General features: G+C 39.5%; 1 protein-coding gene across 13 annotated transcripts in view; it reads left to right on the forward strand.

Annotated features, from left to right (window-relative positions):
* Positions 1–24,128, forward strand: part of LOC108505488 (neurexin-3) — a 915,200-nt gene that overhangs the window by 479,425 nt on the left and 411,647 nt on the right. For all 13 annotated transcript variants that reach the window (XM_017831536.1, XM_017831535.1, XM_017831539.1 and 10 more), the window contains one exon: positions 3,729–3,848. In XM_017831536.1, the coding sequence (XP_017687025.1) occupies positions 3,729–3,848 (120 nt within the window). The remainder of the gene's footprint in view (positions 1–3,728; positions 3,849–24,128) is intronic.

Consider the following 24,128-nt stretch of genomic DNA (forward strand, 5'->3'; position numbering starts at 1 on the left):
TTATAGTCTTCTAAGGTGATTTTCTTCAAATACTTAGTAGTAAAATAAACAAACAATACATCTGGATAGGTAACTTTGAAGAAAAGTGTAGTACTGGACTCCTTCCCAGGGAGGGAGGTGCAACAAATCCCAGATCCTCCAAGTCCTCAGATACTGAGCTGTTCCAATAAAAATTAGAGATGCAGACATAAGATCAAAAGAACATAGTTGAAGAATTCTGCTTTGCCATCTCAGTTGGTAGGCCTAGTCTGGACAGGATGAGACACAGCAAGTCACCCTTCTATCAGGGATGCTTTTCTGCACTGAGGACTTTTCCACTTTGATTCTATACCTACGGCCCACTCATTCTCCTCTCCACTGTACATGTGGCATAAAGAAGGCAATGTGCCAAGCCCAACTACAAACAGACAACAAAATCAGAGGTATTTCAGATTATCATGTGAAGACTGGTTCTGAAACTTTGCTTTTAAATACTTTGACTTCTTTAAGTGTTGTCAAAGGAATGAGATTAAAAATAGACCTTAGCCCTGATGGCAGCAGTAATTTAGAAACAATTCTGCTGCTTTATATATAAGTTGTTTGTCATCTTCTTTCCTTGTTTGTTAGCACTAAAGGGCATGTGTGTGGTAACACAATCTTCATGTTTTATAAGTCTTCCTGTGCTTCTATTGCTTTGCTCCCTAATCCAAAATCCTAATCTCCTGTGACATCCCTATTAGTTGCTCTGATCAAAATTCTGTTGCCACAGATGGAGGATTATGACATCAGGCAAGGACTGTAAGCAGTAGGAGTAAATGAACTCTTTGAGACAAAGGTCCTTTTATGATGCAAATGGCCCATAATACTAAGGAGTGAGGCAAGATGTAATAGCCAACATCTATGCTGTGCCATCACAGCTGACTCTAAAGATGGCAGACCAGGCTTCAAGCTTCCTTGTGGTAATGTCAAGCTTTTAAAATTCCTCATTATTGTTTTTTTTAATTTTTCTTCTTTTTTTACCCTCTGGCTACTGTGAAAGTGCTGTTCCCATATTCACAGTTGGTTACTGTAAAATACAATTCAGAAACCGTAATACTGACCATGAATTCAAGTACTTCAGCTCTCTGGACTTGCTCACTATTAACAACTCAAGCCACAAGTATGAGGCCTCATGCAGCCTTATTCCTTGAGTAGAGTCCTTTCTCTTGGGGCACCTAGACAAAGGATATGCCCATTGTCAAGTCCAGTTACTGATTAAAGAAGAGTGTAGGAAGAGTGGAGAATCATTGTCATTGAAAATGCTGTTCTGCTCTGCTTCTATATAATGATGTTTACAGTCGATACTGTATCAAGTTTGCATAGATTCACAGTTACTTTCTGGATTTATTTTTAAATATATGTGTATAACTTGCTTGTTTATACCTTTAGAACATTCATATTTGTGGTTAGAGATTAGATGGTGGGATAGTGATGTACAGGAAGAGGTATCAGTTCGTCATTCCTTATCCTCAGATAAGGAATCGTCAGAATTCCTTATCCATGGACATTTTAGGCAAAATGACAACTAATATTCTATTTCAGATTGTTAAATGTCCTCCCTTCTTTTGCTGGGCCAGAGTAAGTCTGAAGCAAGTGTCAGATCACCACCTGATGCATGTGTATCTATATATTTATACCCATTTTTTACAAGAGTAAAGGCAGGAGGGAAGTGTGTACATACATGTGCCTTCCAGCCCACACTGGAAAGTCTGTCAGCTCTGTTGTAATCCTGGAAGTGATCTGTTAACTTCACACTGTGCTACTGAGACCACTGGGATTTACATGGCTGCAAATGAGAGTCAAGTGGGTGGAAAGAAGAGGCGGAGGGGAGGAGAAAAGTGTTGAAAAATGCTGCTCAACTTTCCTTCAGTATGGCAACATGGGGTTTTCTTGCTGTGGCTGCTGCTGCTGCCTCTTTTCAGTAGGTGAACTTTCTTTCAGAGATTTTGTTGTTTTCTTCTGTTACCCACACTTATGCTTCTACCTAGAGGTTTTGAGTTTTGTAGGTTTGTTTTTTTTTTAATAGTGTAATAAATTTTGGAAGAAGCTCATGCCTTTGTTAACATTAAGTGAAACTCTGCCAACTGATTCACACATTCCTTCTCATTGCAGGAGAGATATCCTGCAAAGAAACACAGATAGCTAAAAAGCTACTGAAATTCACCTCTTCTGTTCTCGCAGAGGGGAAAGGTGATCTGGTGGGAAGAGCAGGAACCTGGCACCAAAGTTATGATGGTCCCTTCCTGGCTTGGTCTTTCAATTGTAGGAGGATCATGTTCTGACATGAGGCTTCCAGTTAGATGTGAGTTCTACAAAGGCTTGTAAATATGGAAGTGCCCAGGTACACAATCTGAATACCAGAGAAATACTGAATACTTCAGTGAAATCATTATGGATGTTGTCAGATGGAGGTTGAAGAGTTTCATGTTAGCTAAAGATATTTGAAAATGCTGTCTCCATTTTGGTCTGTCCTATCTCATCTATATAATACCGATGGTAGTGTTGATGTGATGAAGAAATAAGAGTGAAGAGTAGGATAAACCTCATGGAGTTGCTGTCATCTGTGATGACAGATGCTGGGAGGGGTTGAACAGTGGTTTTTCTTTGTCCTTGTGGTATTGTCCTAGACTGGAAGTGGCTAATAAACTGGTCTCAAGCAGCCTAGCCAGTTGATCCTCTTCTCTCTGGTTTATTTCTTTTGTTTCTTCTTCTTTTCCAACATTTGCAGGATACAGAATAGTAAATATGTCAAATGTATTTGTACATTTTATTTGAAGTACTGCACAACAGGAGTGGCATACCTTTGTCTAGAATGCTGAAGATAAAACACCTTCCCAGGAAGTAACTTCTAAACTCATGTTCTTGTAATCTATGACTTGCAGCTTCACACCTGTGCTCAGATGATTCAGAATCCAGCTACCTCCTTGTGGATGTCATACTAGCTGTCATTCAGATTCCCTCTGTTCTGAAGATCACTTTTTTGCCTATTGCTTGGATTTTGCCTTTGCAAGGTTTATCTGAGTAGGATAGCAACTGTTAGCTGCAAATCACAGAACAGTGAAAGGCTATTCTGTTAGTAGTGACTGCTTCCTTCTCTGCTTCTCTCAAAGGCATCAAACCACTCCAGAATAGAGAAGTGTTGTGGACTAATGTCATGCCCTTCTGGGGACTTTGTTGACGTGTTTCCAGAGGAACCTATGTAATACCACTCTTCACAGCTATAAAGCAAAGTTGTAGCCAGCTGAGGCTTCAAAACTTCAGTTTTGGGGTTCTTTGGGTAGGATGAAGCATTGCTCGTGGGCTCATTTCCTAGCCTTCGTTTCCACCAGGGGATTAAACTTCTGGGAAAGCAGGACAACCTGGTCATGTTTGTTATCCTTGCATCACACCATATTTTATAGTAAACTTCTGTGAGCAAGCTTGGAACATATGACTTGGGCCTGTGTAAGAGGGAATATGTTCCTGTTCCCTCTTCTTTCTTGCACTTTGTTACAGATTGCTGTTTTGTTGTGAAGTGTGCAGTTGTCTTTGTGCTCTTTCTTCCTGATTTTCTTGCATGTCCAGGAATGGAAGAATGTTTGGTTAGTGCTTTTTCTCTTCTGCATGAGGATCCTGATGGTAATGGTAGTGATTAATTGAAGCTTTCGTGGGCCTGACCAAAGTGATTCTCTCACCTTTATTTTACCCTTTTCTTGTCATCCCTTCTCCAGGACCAAGCACTACCTGCCAGGAAGATTCCTGTGCGAATCAGGGCATCTGTAATCAGCAGTGGGAAGGCTTCACATGTGATTGCTCCATGACTTCATATTCTGGGAGCCAGTGTAACGACCGTAAGTAGACTTTTCCATTGTATTGCTGAATTCTGACATTTGGGTGCACAGAGAACACATGATGAGTCATTCTTTCAATTGCAATACAACTTTACCAGCGTCAAAACCAAACTTTTTTTTCCTGGAAAGTTTGTATAAAGCATACAGCAGGTTATTTTCTTTTCTTATTAAAATGAAAATGTGCAATTCGGTATGTGTTGATTTTGTTTGTGGTTTTTTTCTTCTCTTTGAAAGCCGACTCAACCAGGCCAGTGGTGGTAATTGATGTTAACGGAATTCCTGGTTTAGAAGAACCAGGAATACTGTATGTAATATTTACATAGGTAAAAAATGGCTAGGTTTTCTGTACTGAATTATGCTTTGATATTTTTATTCAAACCTTGGTGAAAAAGATATGGAATGCCTGTAAAATGAGTAGTGTTCTGCTGAAATACCTGCTGTATGCTAAGAAGAAGTATTGGATACTGTTTGCTAGAATGTTCAGTTAAAACCAGTGATCAGTTAAACATATGGCAGCACTGTTGGGCTTCTTGGCGTATTGATTTGCTTTATCTCAAAACGTTGGATGTTCTTCTTGGCCAATTGTTATTAAGATCTCTGATAAAATAATTGAATAAAACCCTTAAATCTTCCTTTAGGGGGCAGATAATCAGCTTTTTGACATTCCCTCTGCTCATCATGATTTGGCCTTTACTCCTGCCTGGAGGGAGCAGATCAGTTAAGCTCTACTGTCTGCCTACTGTTATTTAGGGTGACAGTCCCCTTCTCCCTCACTGCTCCAAGGCAGGGAACAAAGGAGCACATTATGAATGCTGTAGTAAGCACAATAGTAGGCTTCAATAATTTGGTTCATTGTGTGTGTAAATTTTAAAACCAGAGAAGATTCTTACAGTCCACTCTGACCACCTGCAGCTCAGAAGCTGCTGCTTTTCATTATTGGTGGTAAAATTTATTGGTGGTACCAGCAAAGTTCACTCAGTATTGGTGTCTCAGCACTGTCGTATTTGCAACCCTTTCTCTAAAAGTCTGAGATGTGACTGAATTGATGGCACATATGACAAGCTGTTTAGCACATGGTGACAGTCTGTTTCTTCTGAAGGCTAAAAAGCCTGCTTTTCTGAGTAGTTTCTGTAGTGTTGCCTGCATTGGTCTCCCATTTCTCCCATCACAGTTCTCCCAAACAAATATTGGAAAGGCCTATCAACATTCGTACTTTGATAGTGGCTGTATGAAAAAATTACTGCTGACGCAGGTTTATAGACTGTAATGCCATGCCTGGTGTTTTGGGATGCTTTGGAATTCAGAATTACTTCTTTGGGTCCAGAAAAAAATGTTTCATATCGGAGTCACATGATCTAGCGCCAATTTTCTGCAGTTTTGTTTTGTTTTGTTTTTGTCAATTGGACACTCGCTTTCCCAGTCTCAAACTACTTGTTCAGTCATTCAGTTTAGACTTGCTAAGCATAGCACACAAACGTTGTGTGAAAGAAGCACATCCAGGAAATCTCTGATATTATTGATATAGATTTGTTTCTAATGTGTTTGGCTTCACAGCTCTAGAATGTCACAGTGCCCTTGTTAAGCTGTTGCTAATGACTTAGAGAAGGCTCTGAAGTATCAGGAAGGTTCCTGTGTCTGTAATTGGGCATTTCTTGCTGCTTTTTAAAGTTGTCAGCTGGAAACCATGCAGAGCAGAGAGGGGAGAGTTTGATATGAGTGGGCATGATGTGGGCAGCGTAGTAGCCAGTCTCTCAATGGCAGGCCTGGCTGTTGATTTAGAAATGCTCACAGGAGGATGTGGGTTTCAAAATGATCTGGAAAGGTAAGTCATGTGGACTCCTCCTGGAAGACAACAGGACTTCAACCAGGATCTTCAAAAAGTGCGTATAACATTTTTTGTGTTTTGTTTTGGTTTTGTTTTATTTATTTTTTTCTTTGTCATGTATCAGGACACTGAAAACAGAGTTCTACTCCTGATTTCCTGATACAGTTAGGAAGTGTTGTGAGTTGTGGAGAGGGATAAGGCTTAATTCCTATTGTACACAAGTCTAATGAAAGTACAGAGATCGGTATGTTAATTGAAGTAAATACTCTTTAGACTGGATTTTAGTGCAAATAATGGCAGGGGGAGATACCTTCTGTGTAACCTGAAGCCTTTTATTTAGAAATGCATTAAGATCTTTGGTAGAATTTTTTTTTGTCCCCAGCAGTCTAATTCTATTAATTTAGTAGATGGCTTTTTCTACCTTCTGAGCAACTCGTGGTCTCCCACTGATGTAAATATGGAGTATTGAAGTAAATAGAACAGGTCTAGTTTTGCACAATGGAAACAGTAGTAAAAGAATGTCTTACTATAAGTATTTTGCCTTTTCATTTCTATTAATCAACTTGAGTGTCCATACTGGAAAATTTGAATTTTCATGTGTTTGATGCAGAATATTTCAGTGCCTCTGAGACAGATAAATGAGACCTATGGTGTTTTCTTCAATTATTCTTGATGATCTCCTTAGATTATCCCAAATTAATTATTAGTAGATGTGATTTGTGTTTGGGTTTTTTAAATTATTTGCTGGGGTAAACTTTGCAAAGATATTTAGTCCTATCAATACTCAGGAAATCTTAGAGCACCAGTATGTCTTTGCTTTTTAATTTTTGTCTCAGGACTGGACTGTTAATCTTCATAATTCAGGTGTAACTGGCTAGGAACTGCTGTTCCTGAAAGATGAAGGGGAAGCACAGGTGTCATAGATGCATGCTGTACACCTATAGACATACTTATACATTCACCAGTATTGTTTAATAAGATGAGGACTTAAATTTCTCATTGAAATTATGATAAAGCCTTTGATTTTATACGTTGTATAGCTATGTTTTAGTTGTTCTTTACACTGTAGAAATCAAGATTCCTTGGAATAAGAAATTAATGGAAGCTATGGGGGCATAAATTCAGTTTTAATATGCTTCATTCCTTATTGTAAAATTGTACCAATATTAAAAAAAAACCCAAACAAACATAGAAAAACCCCCCAGGCACCCAAGTCCTCAAATTTATTTGAGAAGGTCTGTTGTACAGAAGTGAATTTAAGGATTTGCCCTGTACGCTGGCTGGTACCAACACCTGTAAAGGAAGGCAGAAATAGAACTGATGGTATCATTTGGGATATGCTGGTTCCATTCCCCTTGCCATTAAGGTCTGTTCTTTGGTTTTTGAAGTTGTTCCTCATTCTTCAGTCTTTGGAAATGTTTTAATCAGTTCAGCATCACATTCAATAATTGTGGGCTTCCAACCTGCTTTCAGAATTTATGTATTACTCTAGGATGTAGGAAGTCAGTATACTGCAATTAATTTAGGAATAACTGTTGAAATGTGTAACATGTAAGGTAGCAGTATTAGAAGTTAACCCACAACATTAATGAAGTGTCTTGCATCTGGGGTGAACTCCATCCTGTTACTGTTCCTAAACTGGATACAAGATGCAAACACGATAGTTAGGCACTCCAACCTACCTGAGATATGACCTGTATTTAAGCTGTTGTCCTATGAACAGCTTTACAGATTCTTTAACTTATTCATGTTCTTCTCTCTCTAGTCAAACAATTACATTTTCTTTTCTGCACAGAGAGAATGCATAGAAAGAGGCATTGGCAATCTAGCTAATGGTAGTGGTATATGTATGTCAAACTAGATCATAGAAAACACTGCTTCTTACTCTGCCTCATGCAGATGAGTAACCCTGAGGGTCAAGCTTTCCAGGAGAAATTGCCAGGCTAAAACAAGTAAGTTTTAATGGAGGCTGTCTGTAAAATATCAATGACCTGCAGCAATGACTAGTTCCAGCAGAGTATAAAACACCTTTTCAAACAGCTTTTTTTGTTGTTGTTGTTTTGTTGGAACAGTTGTTAAGTCCATCTGCTGACTATCGATTGGCTTTTTGGAGGGGTTATTTATTCATTTATTTATAAACTCTGGGTTTTTACTGTTAATCTGTGAATCACATTTGGAGGAGGGAAGGACTGGAGGGAAAGGGAGTCATGATGATTTTACTTGTTTATTCATTAATTTAGCACTGTCACAAGAAGAGCTTTTGATAACTTCAGTTCTGTAATCACAGTGATGCTTTCTAGCCAAGACATTTTTCCCCCCTGACTTAAAAGGAAGGATATCAAAATTAGCAAAAAAAGTCTAAACCAAATACTTTAGAGTAAAGCACAAAGTATTTTTGATCAACTGAGGAAGACTGAAGCTGGCCTCTTTGCCACATGTGTGTTCTAGGTGAGATGCCAAGGATATCTGAACAGACTCATACCTCTTGCATTAATACCCTTCCTTTTTGCACTCTACTAAGTAAGTGAATGAGTACCTAAGTGTATTGATGCTTCTGGAGCATTGTCTGTAAACTAGGTTGCAAAAAGGCAGTGGCAGAACTAGTTTCCCTCATGCCTGCTTAAATAGCGTGGCAGAATTGTCATTAGAAGAGACTGCTAGAAGGGGAAATGGCTAAATGAGTAACCCTTACTTTATGCTTTATTCTGCTGTGTTCATGAGCCATTTGCACTCCAAATTTACTTTGCGCCACTGAGCAGTTAAGCTCATGCTCTCTGTGGCAGGATTCAGACCTCCAGTCAGGGGATCGACCCTATTCCCTCTCCCTTAGTATTTTGTTTTTCATCATCTGGGCCATCCAGACTTCATGACCTCCTTTAATGTCAATGCCAGCATACTCAGCTTGATTTACTTAGAGAACCCTCTTCATTGTTCATGTTTAATTATCACCCATTTGTTTCTAATGTGCCCAGCTTACTCACTTACTGAGTCAGAGAGCAAGAGGTTGCTAGTATGTAGAAAATAAATCTGCATAGACTTCATTAGGCATGCATGGCTAAACCAGTCAGCTGTTTAAATATCAGCATGCTTAGGGATTTGCCTTTGATACTACAGAGACATCCGCCCTACATGAAGCAAGAGTCACCTCCGATTTATCTTGAGTGAATCATACTTCATTACAGCAGGTCAGGCACTCTGCCTACTTCTTGCTTCCCTCCTCATGCTTTGCTCTTGCTTACTTAGTGCTCTTTTACATGTTATAACTAGTGTTTTCTGGCTGATGGCTCATTTCCAGTTCCTAACCTAAGCCTTTGGTGTTTGCTGACTGTGAAAGACCTTATCCTCTGAGAACTGGGATAAAAAGGAAGGGAAATGCAACTGTGTGCTTTAGTACATGATGTAAATTGTACCATTGTGATTTGGGTTATAAACCCTGCTTTCACCCTTCTTACCACTGTTTACTTTCATTTACGCTGCAGCTTCAGGAACTGTAACATCTTTAGGGCAAGGATCTGGTGCTACTTCTTATTAAAGCACCATGCACTTTTCTGATGCTTAGTAATAGCCCACTACATAATTGCCTTAGCACTTCAGTGGTTTAAGAATGCTCATTGCTTTTCAGTGTACTGAAAGGCATTTTCCTGCCCCTAAGTAAAAGCTGTAAAACATCAGATCAGACTGCAGATCAAGAGCTTGTTTGCCCCTTTTTCCCTTTGGGAGTCATCTGGAATAGGCAGTGCTGTCAACATTAGAGGGAGAAATTTGTGCGTCCCTGTTTGGGTGAGAAAGAGGGAATTTGAGTGACAGGTGCTTCCTGGAATTGCTTCATCTGCCCCTTCCAGCTTCTCAAGGTGCCCGACATAAAAATGTTTAATGTCAAGCTAGCCAATGTCATTTAAGTGTTTAATTGTGAAAGCTAGCCAACTTTATCCTTTTGTGATCCCCAAAATGCAGATAGGTCTCTAGTGAGTAATTTAATTTGGATTCCTTCAACAGCTTGGCAGAAGGAGCATTTAGAATGAGAGCTGCAATCAGTCACTGATATCTGTGCACACCTGCCTGCTGTCAGCACATAAGCTGTGGTCCAGCCATGCTACAGACTTCAATAGCATGGAAGGAGAGGGACTTTTTACAGGTGGGAGTGATTACAGCTTCTGTTATCAACCTCTGAGCAGTTCAGTTAATTCTCTTCCTGACACTGCTCAGCAGCTATGCCATTTTCATAAGCATGTCACAGAAGGCTTTTGCGATAATTGTGTTGCTTGTGATCTCTGTTCTCTCTGACAGTATTTTTTTCTTAATGTGATACTTTTTGGTAGTCATGGCAATAATTATAACTTTTCATCTTAAAACTAGCTGAGTGAGTAGTACTGTGTCCTAGGTATTTTGTCCCATGAAAAAGCTGACCTCTGAAACGGTTCCTTCTGTAATGGCACACCCAGGGTGTAAGCATTGATAAGACATTGATGTAAGTTGATGGCAGTAGCAGAAATATTGCACAGCAGAATAGGAGCCTCTGTTTGTTCTGTTACCCCAAGCTCCATTTGTCAATGATGATCTCTAAGCACATCTTTCAACTAGATGTAAGATAATAAATTAAGTGCTCGAAATTGTCAAGTGTAACAAGGATTTGATTAATTTTAGATTTAGATTTTTCCTTGTAATATCCTGCACGTTTATATTTAAGAAGCAGTAAATGTAAAAACTCAGGAAAACACTGAAACAAACTTCAACCATCGATTTTACTCTTTAAAGATTCTTTTCTTCTTAGAGCAGCTTCTCCACAGATGATGGAGTACTAAATTTGGAAGATAATGACAAATGTGTCTAGAGTTGGATTCTATGGTCAAAAGTCATCTTGAGCTTGAGGACCTTTATTTTAAGTGGATTTTTTTTTTTCACGTAATGCTGTGAAACTTTTATCCTCAATTGTATTGTCCAAATACTTCAATAATCTCACAATAACTATGGTTTCATCAGCATGAGGTATTTTGAGTGCCATGTGGTATGCAGCTAATACCTGTACTTTTGCAGAGAAGAGAAAAAAAATCCTTGCAAAATCCAGCTTGTCTTTCAGCTGTTGCTGTTGATCTGCAACAGGATACCCCAGCCACCAGTCCAGGTGAAAGCACAGCTGACTTTGATCATTGCCTCCAATCCTCTATGAGTCTGTTGTAACTGGCAGAATGGATTATGAAAAAGTGATTCCCATGCTGAGTCTACTATCCTGCATGGAAGCTCTGACTTGCAATAATTTTTAATCCATTTTTTGCCCCAGCTGGGTTTTGTGTGCTCTCCCATCTTCGCAGTACCCAACTGAGTTAGATATCTGTGCTTTTAAGTGATTGCTCTGTCTGATGTGTCATAAGTGAAGTGTAATGGTGTTGATGAGATGGGGTAGGGTTCACTTAGTGCTTTCCTAGACAGCGTGGAGCTGTCTGCTGCAGCACACACCATATTGCCTTCTTATTCCTGTTGGGTCCTCAAGGTGATTATTGTTTATTTCCCAGGCCGTCTACATAGAAAACAGTTTGCAAAGAGGAGCCTACATTAATGGGTGAGAATAAATAGGCAAAGATTGATCTTTTGTATTTTATGGGCTAGTCTTTGTGGTAGCATTTATAAATACAAAGTAAGTATTTTAATTTCAGTGAGGTAACTTGAGATTTATGCCCATATTGGCAGATCAAAATCTGGCATGGGATTCTCAGAGTCCACATATCAAGTATGTCTAATTGTTTTGTATTTAAGACGCATATATATGTTTTTATATCTTAGACTGAAAGCTGCCTTTAAGATTACAGTCATTAGGTGGACAAATCTATGTAATAAAATATTTACAGGGTGTGGGTAGCTAAGAGAATGCCAATGTACAGAGAGATTCAGGCAGTGCTACAATTTTTAAACTTTTTCTTCTTGCTGGCTTTTGAACCTTTAAGTCTGGGGCTACTTAAGGGACAAGGCTGGGGTCAGTAGGGAGAGAGACAGATCTTTTATGCTTACTCTGTTTTTTGCAATGGAAATTGTTAACAGATAAACAAAGGCAGGAGAAGTCAGAGGTCTTGAAAGAGATTCTTTGTTCACTATCCAGACTACCTAATGTACTAATTATTTCCTGTCATTGACAGAAGGCTACCTATTGATCTCCACTGGAGTTTAGCTGTATATAGGAATATACCTTTATTACGTTGCAATCTTGTTACTCAGGAGCTGGTATAATAATCTCAGCTGTAGAACACTGGGGATTAGATGAAAAACCTTGACTAAAGTTATCTTAATAATGATCCCTGAGGAGCAGATTGCAACTGGCTGCTTGGGTACCTGTGAAACAAGCTTTGTGCAAGGGAGCATATTTTGGATTTCATTATCTTTGTGGGGGTGTTTCGTTGTGTATTGACATCCAAGGCCTGCGAAAACACCAGGAGTGGAGTCTGGGACTTCAGTTCCCTTTTGCTGTCCTTAGAGATTTTGGGTCACAAAAGAATTTCTCTGATGATGGAAGGAAATAGACTTTTCATTAAAAATCCCAAGTATAATTACATAACATGAATTCCATTGGGGTGTAAATGTTAACTGAAACCCCAGTTAGCTAACAGCTGTCCACAGAAGAAAAAGCTTTCAAATCTGTGAATGTCATTTCAATCTCTTGGGTGCATAAAGTGCTGGTGAAAATTTTTAATGGGTGGTAGTTTAATCAGTGAAAACTGCACATTTAGGGCAAGCAAAACTTTTCCTATTTCAGTGAAAATCTTAGAATAACTCAACAGAAAAAAATGAAGGAATAAGGAAGCAGGATGTGGCTGATTTCATTATTTTCAAAACAAATTTCAGGATTTATTGACTGCATCAAAAGGTTGAATTTATTTTTAATATTAGCAGAGAACATTTAAAAACCTAAGAAAGAAGAAAATTAATCTTAGTTTAGAAGTGTTGACCTAAGTTAGCTCATCTTCCTCTGCCTAGGTTTATTATTGAATCAGCTGCTGTGCTGTGATTTCCTGAGGCTCTTCCCAGACTTCTGTGTTGGAGTTAAGCAGCATGGGCCTGTGGTGGCCTCCCTGGCCTGGAAGATGCCTTTCCGATGCTTCAGTCGCCAGCAGGGTACTTGAGAGGGTAATCTTGGGCAGGATGGGGAAAGAGAGTAGAAAATTCCGCCATCCCTAGGAAAACAGAGTTTGATCTTTGTAGTGTGCTTTTGTTCAGATGTCTCTAAGCCTCATCCCAAGAGTAGTTGTGCTCACGTCTATTGAGTAACTGTCTCAAATAACATAACTGACCTCTAGTCCAGAGTGTCTTGACTAGACTCTGCTTTAGTAATACAACTGCCAAATATAAGCATATTTTTCTTCCAAAGAGACTCTGGCATGTTTATTTTGAAGGAATTGTGGTTGGAGCTCTGTTCTTCCTCTTGTCTCTGATCTGAAACCTAATTGCATTGCTTGACCACAGCAAAGCTGGTGTCAGGTTTGCTGGCTTCCCATAACTATCTGTCATATTTGTTTTCTTTTCTTTTTTTTTCCTTTTTCAGATTCACTAAATGACCTTCTGTCTGTTACAATTCTGCCCTCTGATCTCAGGCAAATGATGAAGATAGATAGCAATATCACAAGCCATCCATCATGCAGTTTGTAGGTCCCTTGGAGACATCTGTGTCTTAAAGAGTTCATCTGTCACAGATAGTTTTATAATTGAAGACCACAAAATGCAGAAGAGATGGCTAATATCAGTATTTCTTTTTACTGCTGGGGACTTCAGCAGTCAGGTGTCTTTCACTTGGAAATGCAGACTGTCATGAGAAGTGCCTGTGCACTGGGGTTTAGATTATGGATCCAAGCACGTTATAGAAGGCAGCGCTACTGCTGACATCAGCAAAGACTCATTCTTCTGCTTTGCTGTTGTAACACCGGACTGGTTGTGTTACCAGTGCAGAATGAACTGAGCAGACCTGGCTTTCGAGCCCTTGCTCTGTGTGAATGGGCAGAAGTTCTCAGAAGCAGTGACTGTGAATCTGACTGCTGGCAAATGGTCGCAGGCGCTCCGGCTATGCGACGTGGGATAGGAGAAAGTCTGGTTGAGGGAGTGTAGGTGTCTGTGAAAGAGAGAAATACCAGTATATATCTTGAGGTCAATGGGCATAATATTTGACTTCAGAAAACATGAAAGGTTACCTAATGGGGCATGATTTTGAGCTCTTGTAACCATACTGTCAGCTGTGCAGAATATATATCTGGTAGATGAGTTGCTATGCATAGATACCAGAAATACCCATCTGAACTGTTGCTGAGTTGTGCACATTTGCATGGTATGTTAAACTAGGTAGGGCACCATATTAATCCTACATGCTATATGATGCTGAAGCATATAGTGCTGTAGCATGGAGAACATCCTGTGTATTCATCTCGTTATAGTTATTTGAATGCTGGAAACTGAGGTTAGACAGAATTGTCTATACTTCCTGTTGTTAAGCACAAATCGTAAAGAATTAGGTATTTGTAGTGTCATAAAAAAACCAAACAACCATAAACAAACAAACAAACTCCCCCAAACCACCGGTCTGTTTTCTCCTTTTTTTCTGCATGCTTTTGCACTTGTTACCAGTAGTGAATTTACTCTGCACTTGTCCCAGCTGGAAGAGGTTAGAGGCTTTAATACCTTACCTCACCTTACTGAAATAGAGATACTTCTGATGGACACTTGAAACATGAATTTGTGCTTTGTCTTAAGCGAAGTATCCTCAGAGAGATCCCTGCTTGGCTGTAGAATTGCTACTGGTAGCTCATGTGCGTGGAATATCGATAGTTCAAGTAATTTAAACTTAATTTAGGCACACCAGAGAACGTACTTAGCCCAAATATCACACTTGAGAGACCTGTGCTAAACTCATTATGATATCTATTCAAAATGCATAGACAATATATTGTAGTGCTTTATGTTTTAAAAATCTTTCATCCTGGAGAGCAGGATAAACTAAGAAAAATCTTTGAAGTATTTGCTGAAGTGGAGCTAGGTATAGCACAATACTTTAGATGGAGCTGAAAGTAAGAGCAGCTATATCCTCCTCCACAGAGACCCCTGTATTTGCCTACCTCCTTTAGAAGCCAGGACATTTTAATGCTTTCTATTGCAGATATGAATTTCTACCTGTCAATGAAATAGAAACTAATCAAGTCTTCATGCTTTCAGTGGTGCCTGGACATCCTTATTTATGACCAGTAAGATGTGAACCAGCTGGCTAACTTAAGTTTCTCCTTCTCAGATGCTCTGCAAACATACCTCCACATTTGGCAACAAATACTTAAAAGGGTTGAATAGCTCCTTTTCTCCTTTTTTCACTAAAGGGCTTTTTTCTTTTCCAGTACTAAATAGGTGGAACAATAGGTTGTTAGTCCTGGCAGGTTTAGTATTTAGAGACTTGTTTTTTTTGCCCACTTTAAGCACAGGAGATTCACACTTGTGAGAATAGGGTGCTCACAGCTGTGCCAGGCCTGCTGGCAAATAACATTCAGTACAGATGGTTGTCTGCCCACACTCTATTTATGAAGAGGCCCCCAGTGTTTATGTTAACGGTGATGAGTTTGAGAGATAAAAATAGGGAGTTGTTTGTTGTTCATTTGTTCTTTATAGATCTGCAGTGAACTTTTTTTATAAAGCACAAATTCGATAGAGAGATTTGTTAACCTTCTAGAAGAACAGGCTGTCAAAAAGCCAAGCTGCAGATGTCTGAAGTGCTGAAATCCTTATTCCTTGTTTCTTATACTTCTTCCATTCACTCCACAAGATGGTGCTGTGTTCCCACAGACCCTGGACATATTTTGCTTGACTTTTCCCAGGCCCTTGGTGAGTATTTCGACTATGAAAACCTGAAATGAAGTTAGAAATAATTTCTATCTTCCAGTTACCTTTTCTCCTCTCCAAATTAATCTCAAAAAGAGGTTTTCCAAAATCACCTAAGGTTTTGTATAGTCCTCTGCAGTTTACATCTTCCTTGATATTTACTGAGTCCTGAGGCTTTGCCATGATTTAAGGGGGTTTAGGTCACCATCCGGAGGCTTCTTCAAGATGCCAGAGTTTCAGAGCAGCCATACTAAATAGCAGACAGAAGAGCTGAGACTGTGTTGTCTTGTCTGTGGTTGTTCCATGTTGATAGCCTGCTGAGTTAGGAAGAGGTCTGCATGTTGCAGGGGTCTGACTAGTTCTACATTTGTTTATTCATTTGAGTCTTGTGCTGAAGTCCACCAAGCTTCTGCTACAAGGTGGAAAGACACTTCTGGGAAAAAAAAAAAGGAAAGTCACTTTTCACAAACTGATTAGGTCACTAAAGTGAGTTTCCTATCAGTGTGGAAAGTAATAGAAGTGACTCATTAGTTATTTTTGAAGTCATGGATAAAGAACTTCCATCTGTTCTTCAGAACAGATTCTTTCTTTACGGAAACAGTTGTCTTCGTCCATGGCATGACCTTGGAGTCTGCCATTTTAGCTTCTTGATTATCACTCCTATCTTTGTGTGTTGTAGATGTGTGCTCAGTGTCTTCACAGCTCTGCCTCTCATTTCCTCGTGCTTCCATAAAGAACAGTCTAACCTCACTTGTCCTCTCGCTTTTGTTCTTAGCATTTTTCAAAAGCTCAAACTTGCACTGTCCTGGTTTTCTGCTGCCTGAGAGTGGATTCTTGATTTATAATTTCTGGTCTCAAATCCCCATAAGTGGTGTGTAGGTGATTAGTAGAGAAGATGTACAAAATCCTTTCATGCCTAAATGAGGCTGAGACCCTTGCCACTTTTTAACTCCTTATAAGTGGTCCAGATTAATATGGAACAACTGCAACTCCAGGGCAAACCAGTAACAGTTTTCCATTTCAAATACCCAAATACGTTTCAGCAGGACTCCTAATGGACTGCTTACAATTTTCATGGGCGTTACATTTCAATCGACTTTGGAACTTTAGCATCTAACTACATTGCTGACATCATTGTATAAGGATTGTTTCTTACTCATGTAGCTCAGGACACATTCTGGATGAGCAGCAGTTTTTGCCAACAGCCATTAGTCCTCGTGAGCTGTGGCGTGTGAATGCCATGTCATGCATCTTCTCCAGGGCAAAGAGAAGCTTCCTATCTGGATACCTCAAGCAAGGTTTTTGAAGTTGCTAGTAATTGTTCCGATGCTTGAAGCTCCTCTCTAATTTCTTACTCAAATTTTAATACCAATATACAACTTCAGAAACGCTTCTGAGTATGATCAGATATACACCAGAGGGATTTTTAACCTCAGAGGTGGTGGTTCTCATCACTTCTCATTCAGTGTCCTCCCCCTGCTGCCATGAAAATTTACCAAACAATAAAAGCCAGGCTGCACTGATAGGTTTTTGTCTGTAAGTCTTCCTTATCTAGGGATGTATTATCTTGGTATGGTAGTTATGGCTTCGAGGCATAGGGGGTTGAAAAGTATGACCAAAACTTTATGAATAACACTGTGAGGGTGTTTTCTGCGTACAATGTGACATTTCCTTTGCTCTCCACACAAGTATGCATGTTAGCAAGTAAGTGAGCTCTTCTTGCTGTTCCAATTAAGTGACTCATGTTTACTACATATAGATTATACTGAGCATTGGAGACCAGACTGGGTCACAATGCACCAGGAACTTGAAGGCATTTTGAATGTGAAAGCAGGGACATGGGTGAAGTAGATTAGTACAAAGCAGGGTCTGTTCTGTATGGAAAATAGCTGATTCTACTATTGTTAGGTTGATAAGTACAGCTTTTGCCCCTTTTTGTCATCACTGGTTTAATGCAGACTTCTGACTTGCTTCTGTGTTGTTGTCTTCTCTCTGACTTGGGGTTTACTATTTGAGTGGGGGAAAGGGTTCTCCATCTTTTCCATGTGTTTGTTTCTGTAGGCAGCCCAAGGCCTGCACAGAGCAGCAGCTGTGAGTCGACAGAGCTTACGCTAAAACAGCAGGAAGACAGATCAGAGCAGAAGGGCTTGAATTCTCTGGGGACAGAGTTTTTAAACTGTTAAGCATGGAGCAAAGTTTCCCTTGGTCCTTGTTTGCTTATGGTTTTTGTTTATTTGTTTGTTTATTTATTTCATTTAATGACTCCGTTTCTTTTGACATTTGTTGCTGCTGTCTTTTCATTTTGGGAACTGCTAACTACAGCAGGTAGTGAGACTACTTCTGTCAAGGGGAGCTGCTTCTTCAAAAGGCAGTTAGGAAGTTGGTGGGGAGGATGAGCTAGTTTGGGATTAATTACTTATCTTCCTCTGTTTCAAATCTGGCTAAGGCTCTGAGAAAATAACAGCCATTCCACTTTGACAAGTTCATAGATTATTTTGGGGGCTGTTTTCAAGAACTGCAAGGAAATCTCGAAAAGTTCTTGAGGAAAAGCTTCAACATCAGAACAATTCTCCTGTTTTTGGCTCTCAATAGGGCTTTTCGTCACAGAAGAAGGGTCAAAATCTGAAAGAAGTTTTTTGTGTTGTTTAGGTAAGTAAATGCTATCCAATAAATTGTGAAAACTGGAGTTTCTTTTTATTGGAAATCCACCAGGAAATTTTGACTGAGCCACTGTTCACGATCTCTAGTATTTGCCCATTGCAGGTTTTGACTTGATGTTCTGGTAGTGCTAGTCCTCTCAGAAAACAAAGATTGAGCTCAGATGCTCTCAGACACCTGAAGAACTTATAAACCTGATAGTGGAAGTATCTCTTCCTAACTGCAATAGGAAAATCCTTGATACCATAAATCCTAATATTTCAGTCACTCACCAGGGCAATATAAACTAGCAAGCACAGTGACCAGCTGCAGTAATATCCAAGGAGACTTCTGAACAACTCTGATGAATCCACCTGAGAATTACCTTATGTTTCACACACCAAAGAAAAAGAAAAAACTTCTCAAGGCAAATGACTGTCTGCCTGAAGAAGCAGGGCATAGCAAGGCCCACAGTCCTCCTATACCTTGAACCTTCTGGCCTGGGCAAGAAATCTGTCTGCTTCCTTTTGATCCAGGAAGTCTCCCATGGCAGAGTTCTGCTGGACTCTCTGATGAAATCTAAGTTTTGTCTCTTAGTGTGATGATAGTGCTGGTTTTCACTGAACTGTTTCCTTTCTTCATGGAAGATATAGAGCCCTGTCCCTGCAATTTGTAGGGAGCAAATTCTGACCAAGATTTTTCCTTGTTAGTATCCATGGGATGTTGTGAAGGCCTTCCCCTGAACTGCTGCAATCCATGTGTTAGTATCTTTGCTATATCCGTTCATCTGTTCACGAGCTCAGCTGAACTACACTGGTTTGTATCATAAGTAGGTATAATCTTAGGTCCTTTTGAGTCTCCTGCATGTAGCCTGATAAGTATTTTTTGTAAACACAGCTTGAGAACCTGAAAGTATGTATGTGAAGTTAGATGGGCATAAAGTGCAAGTTTATCACTGGTTCTTAAAACAAGCATTCTCGGTGTTGGCCAGTTCATCTAAAGACACATTAATAATCTTAAGACAGGCTTTAAGAAGAAGAAGAAGAAAAAATAAAGTTTATTCTGGTAAAATAAAGGGTTAAGTGCTTAGAAAAGAATTTCAAAACAATTTTTGGACAGGAGCTTTTGAAAGACTAGTTTCTAAGCTTTTTCCAAAACCCTTTCAAAAAAACCAATTTCGTATTCCCGAATTAGATTTCTTATTCTCTTGTGCCTAATGCTGATCTTACACACACTCTGCAGATTTGCAAAGAGATCACTCAGATCAAATTTTAAATCTCTGCCTGCTGCTTTAGCTGTCTGTATGGATTTCTTTCATATTTTTTCACAATACATCACTTAGCTATTAAAGTTGCTGGCAGTTCAAGCAGGCATTTTCTTCATAAGGTAGCTGTGGAGGGTTACCTTCTGAAGTGTTTGCTTCACTGTTCAGATTCCAAGTTGAGGATTCTTTTGCTACTTTTGTCTGCCTTTCTGCTTCAGAAGAATTTAACCTAAAACTTTCATATTTACTGATCAGCACTAGAGAGAAGCCTGGTAAAGAAAGCACTAAATTGTTTAAGTAAGATTAAGTTCAGACTGCATGGAAACATCCTCCTACTTTGCAAACTAAATGGAACACTCACTAGTGTCAGCTTGCTTCAGAACTGTGAAAAGGCTAAATTTGATCATGACTAAACACAGCTGAAAAAAACTTGTTTTCTATCTGCTACCATACATGTTAGCAATTTCAGGGGAAGTTATTTCAGCTTTTTTTTTTGGTATCAGGGTATCTATTCATGATTGCATAAATAGACTTTGTAAGATATTTCATGATGAATAGGAAAACATTTTATCATCTGGGCAAGGATGCTGAAGGACCTTAACAGCTGAGAAGATCCAACAAGGAAGGTGACTTGGAGACATGAATATATATATGTTAGGACAAACAGAAGTAAAGGGGCAATGCCTATGTCTCACAGCTGAAGTATTTCTCACTCTTCTGGGAGCATCTCTGGATGAGAAGGAAGGATTTTCACTGTTTAAATGAAGGAAATTTAATGGTCATGGACAATAGTAATGAATAAGGCAATTCTAGAAAAAACCCCTCAAAGATCTCAGCAGTTAAAAAAAAAACCCAAACCAAACACCCACATGCACTCCCCCCAAAAAAAACAAACCCAAAACAACCCCACAAAAAACCCATACCAAAAGTTTTTATCTGTTTTTCTAGTATCAGCGTGTAGTCAATCAGAAGGCAAAAGTTCTAGGAATGTCTCTGCTTCTCCCACCGTCAATCCCTTTCGTGAGTTCATAAAGGAAATTTTTTTTCTTTGAGTAAGGACTTAGAAATGAAATAGCCTCCTGTCATGAAGGTTAGTTCTAGGTATCTCTAGAAGCAGGTGTAGCCACTCGGGGTTAGGCCTTGTTGATGCAGCAAAGAATCCCTTTGGCTCTATGTTGCACGTGCATTCCAGCTTCACTAGAGATAAATGTTTTTTATTGATGAATATTGGACAGTGATTGGATAGTGTCTGAATGTAGAGAAAAGACACCACTACACCACTACCTAAGCTGCTCCTGAAGTTTTGGAAGTATGCAATAACATGAAGTAGCTGGAGGTTTGTTTCAGTCTGCATAGGTTGAAACTATTCCTCTCTGGTTTCCTTCAGCTGGTTTCCTTCCTACATTGAGACAAGATTTTTGCTTCCTTGAAAGGGTAACATCACACACAATGCAATGCACTTAGTTCTCAGGGCTGATACAGACCTCTCTTCTGAAGCACAAATCCAAAGTGTTAGCTGGGGCTGCTTCCCTTCCCTACTTCTTATGTGAGGATTTCTGTCCCTGAGCAACCTTGGAGAGCCACTCTTGGTCTTAATTTCAAAGTCTTCCTCCTCCTGTCAGGAGAGCACCCTACTGCTAATCAAGTGCCAGGCATTTGCTGTATTATTTGGTTAATGTGATGGATGCCTCTTTCTCTGCCTCCTTACTGTTTGGAGCTAAAATGTGGGATTGTAAGCTTGGAGGTGATTAACCTTTCCTAATGGGACTCTGCTGCAAGTAGGATCTCACCCACCGCATCATCATTAGCCTTGACCAAAGCCTGCATTACCTCAGATTAGGTAATTGGTCATTTATAACACAGGAGAAGGAGGGGAGGAAGAGCTTATGAAAAAGTGTCAACTAGATTAAGGGCATTAAAATTTAATTCCTGTTATCCAAGAATTCTGGGAGGCAGCATTTAATCAGGCATGCAACTGAGAACCTTCCCATCACCAGAGGATTTGGTCACAGTGAACATGGTCTTAGTCTGGGGAAGGCGGTGTGTAATAGTAATGAATATGGCCTCTGCATGTACTATGCATGAAACAGTAAGTCAGGTTAGAGTTATTTGTATAAATTTAGGAGGTTAGAGTTATTTGTATAAATTTAGGAGGTCTTGTCATTTGCCCAGCAGGACAGAGCTTGCAACTGGAAACCACATATTCTGTCTTACATCAGTTAGCTGAAGATTTTCTGAAGAAGCAGTGAAGTTTATGTTCTACAAAAGTACCTTATGTATTTCCTCACTTTCTCAGGAATGCTCTTGTCCAGATGACTTCTCCTTGGCCTATTGTTGACTGAGTATCCCCGAGAACACCTGCTGAGGGTCTAGGGCTTTCCAGACACTTTTGCTAGAAGTGTGTGGAGTATCTTCAACTGCCCTGATAATATGGACTATAGGAATGGCTGTCAAGAGGGAGTTGCTAGATGAGATAAAATCTTTGTTGCAAATTCCCACTGTTTTGGGGGGTTTTTTGTGTGGTTTTTTTTGTTTGGTTTTTTTTTGGAGGGGTTGTTTTATTTGGGCTTTTTGATGCTAAAATAATGATTAAATGTTGTATGTGGCATGTACCCAGACAGTAAACATGATGCAACCATAAGGAATGAAGCAAACAGGTCAAGCCATGTAATTCTGCAGTACTTCTCAGAGTCCATGAAAATTACTTTCCTGCTGTGCTATAATACTTTGGTCACATACACATATCAGAAAGATCAAACATTTACAACCATCTATGGGCCTGCAAAAGACTTGACTGTGTCCTACTCATAAAAAACAAAGACAATATGCAATAATAATACTTCTAGCGATGCTGTTAATCTTGAGCTCTGTCCTTGTGTTTTGTGAAAAAAATAATGGAGGGAGAAAAATAAAGATATCTTTTAATAAAGATATTGTATTGTTAGAAGACAAAAGTGCATCTTTTAATGACTGGTGTTCATGAGAAGGATTGTCTGGAATGCAGGAATGTGTTGAGAAGTTTTTCTGAACCCAGAAGCCCCTGGGATTTTTCAAGAGTTTTGTGAGTTCTAAAGGAGATGACGTGTTCTGTCTGCACGTGCCCCCTGCCTTTGGCTTTCATAGTAAGATAAAAATTCAGCTGAGACCTTTTTCCCAGGTTTGGCTACTTCAGAGTCCCTCCCTTAGTAGCTGTCTTGTTTCACCCTTCAGCAGAGTCCATCCAGAATGGTTCTCCATGTACTTGTAGTTGGGAAGTCAAGGTATTTCATAACTGTGCTTTGATATGTTGGAGCTGCAATGAACAGATTTTCCTATGACATGCAGAGAAGCAGAAGGTTGCACGGGACCTCAGGAGTCTTTGCCTCTAGTGCTGTGCTTTGGTAGGGTACAATATTTCATAATACCTTTCAGAAATACATGAACCTTTATCCCTCAATTAGAGCAGTTTTTTTGCCCCTGGTCCCTGTAAAGGCTTTTTAAAAGCTTCATTGCTCTGCTGATTAGAAACCTTTGTCTAATTTACAGTCTAAATTTATTCTTTGGCAGTTTATAACCATCTGTTCTTGTACCAGTATCGTCCTTTAGTTAAATAGTCGTTTCCATTCCTCAGCTATTTCTACCTCTGGGTATTTGTGCACAGTAAATGTATCTCCTCTCAACATTTATTTAGGTGGTCTGAACAAGTCAAGCTCTTTTAATATTCTTTTTATCAGATAGGCTTGTCTGTCCCCTGGTAGACTTTCTGTGCATCTGTTTTAGTTATTTTTTCTTGACCAGTATTGTACATGCATTGGCATTTATCCATGTTCAGAAAGCACAATCATGACTTTTTGAAAAAGTTTTTGTATTTTTTTTTTCTGATTATTTTGTGGAAGCATAACTCTTATCCAAACTATGCTACTGGTTTTTCTGGCAAGTTTTGCCTTCTTTGATGCTTGGGAAATAGGGGTAAATAATTATGGTAAGGGCTGTACAGCGCTGGCAGAAGACCAAATTAAGGCATGTTTGTAAGCCTTGGAATACATCCTTTTCTCCCAGCATTTCCATGAGCAGCTGCAGAGCGCTGCTGCTGTCCTTTTTAGAGGTGCTTTGTGGTGCCTGGTTGGTCTGGCAGAGTTGCTTCTTGGTAAGAAAACCTTGGTGAAATTTGGCAGATTTGGTTGCACTGTAGACTTGCTCTTATGGGGATTACATAGATACCTGACACATAGGCATATTTGAACTAGTCAAACTCCCATTATTATCAGGGAAGAACAACAGAATCTCCAAGGCCTGAGTCATCTCATTCTAAAATAAATATCTTTTAAGCTTGTTACTGTCTATTGCTTATGAACTAAACTTATAAACACCTTTGTAAATAGGATGATGTATTAATTTAGTCGATTAAACCCACCTTTGCACTGTTTTTTGTAGCCCATATTAGCACAATGGAGCTAATAGCAGTTACATGTCTCTCAGATGTGTGGTAAGGAAGAGCATAAAGGGCTGCCGGGCCATTCAGGGTTTTGAAACTGTATGAAGAAGATAGAGAATAAATGATAGTCTGGTTGAATGATTGCCTGTGGGAAGATCTTGTTTTTGTCAGCTACTAAAAGATTATTCAGTCTCTCTCTTTTGGAAGCTGAGGGCATGTCTTGAGGAAAAAGGGCAAAGAAAAGCAAAAGGAAGAGTAAAAACCTGCAACAGCTCAAGGGGTTGGAGGGACTCTAGGGTAGATGTG

The sequence above is a fragment of the Lepidothrix coronata genome, unplaced genomic scaffold, assembly GCF_001604755.1.
Source record: "Lepidothrix coronata isolate B3197 unplaced genomic scaffold, Lepidothrix_coronata-1.0 Scaffold192, whole genome shotgun sequence".
Taxonomy (NCBI): Eukaryota; Metazoa; Chordata; class Aves; order Passeriformes; family Pipridae; genus Lepidothrix; species Lepidothrix coronata.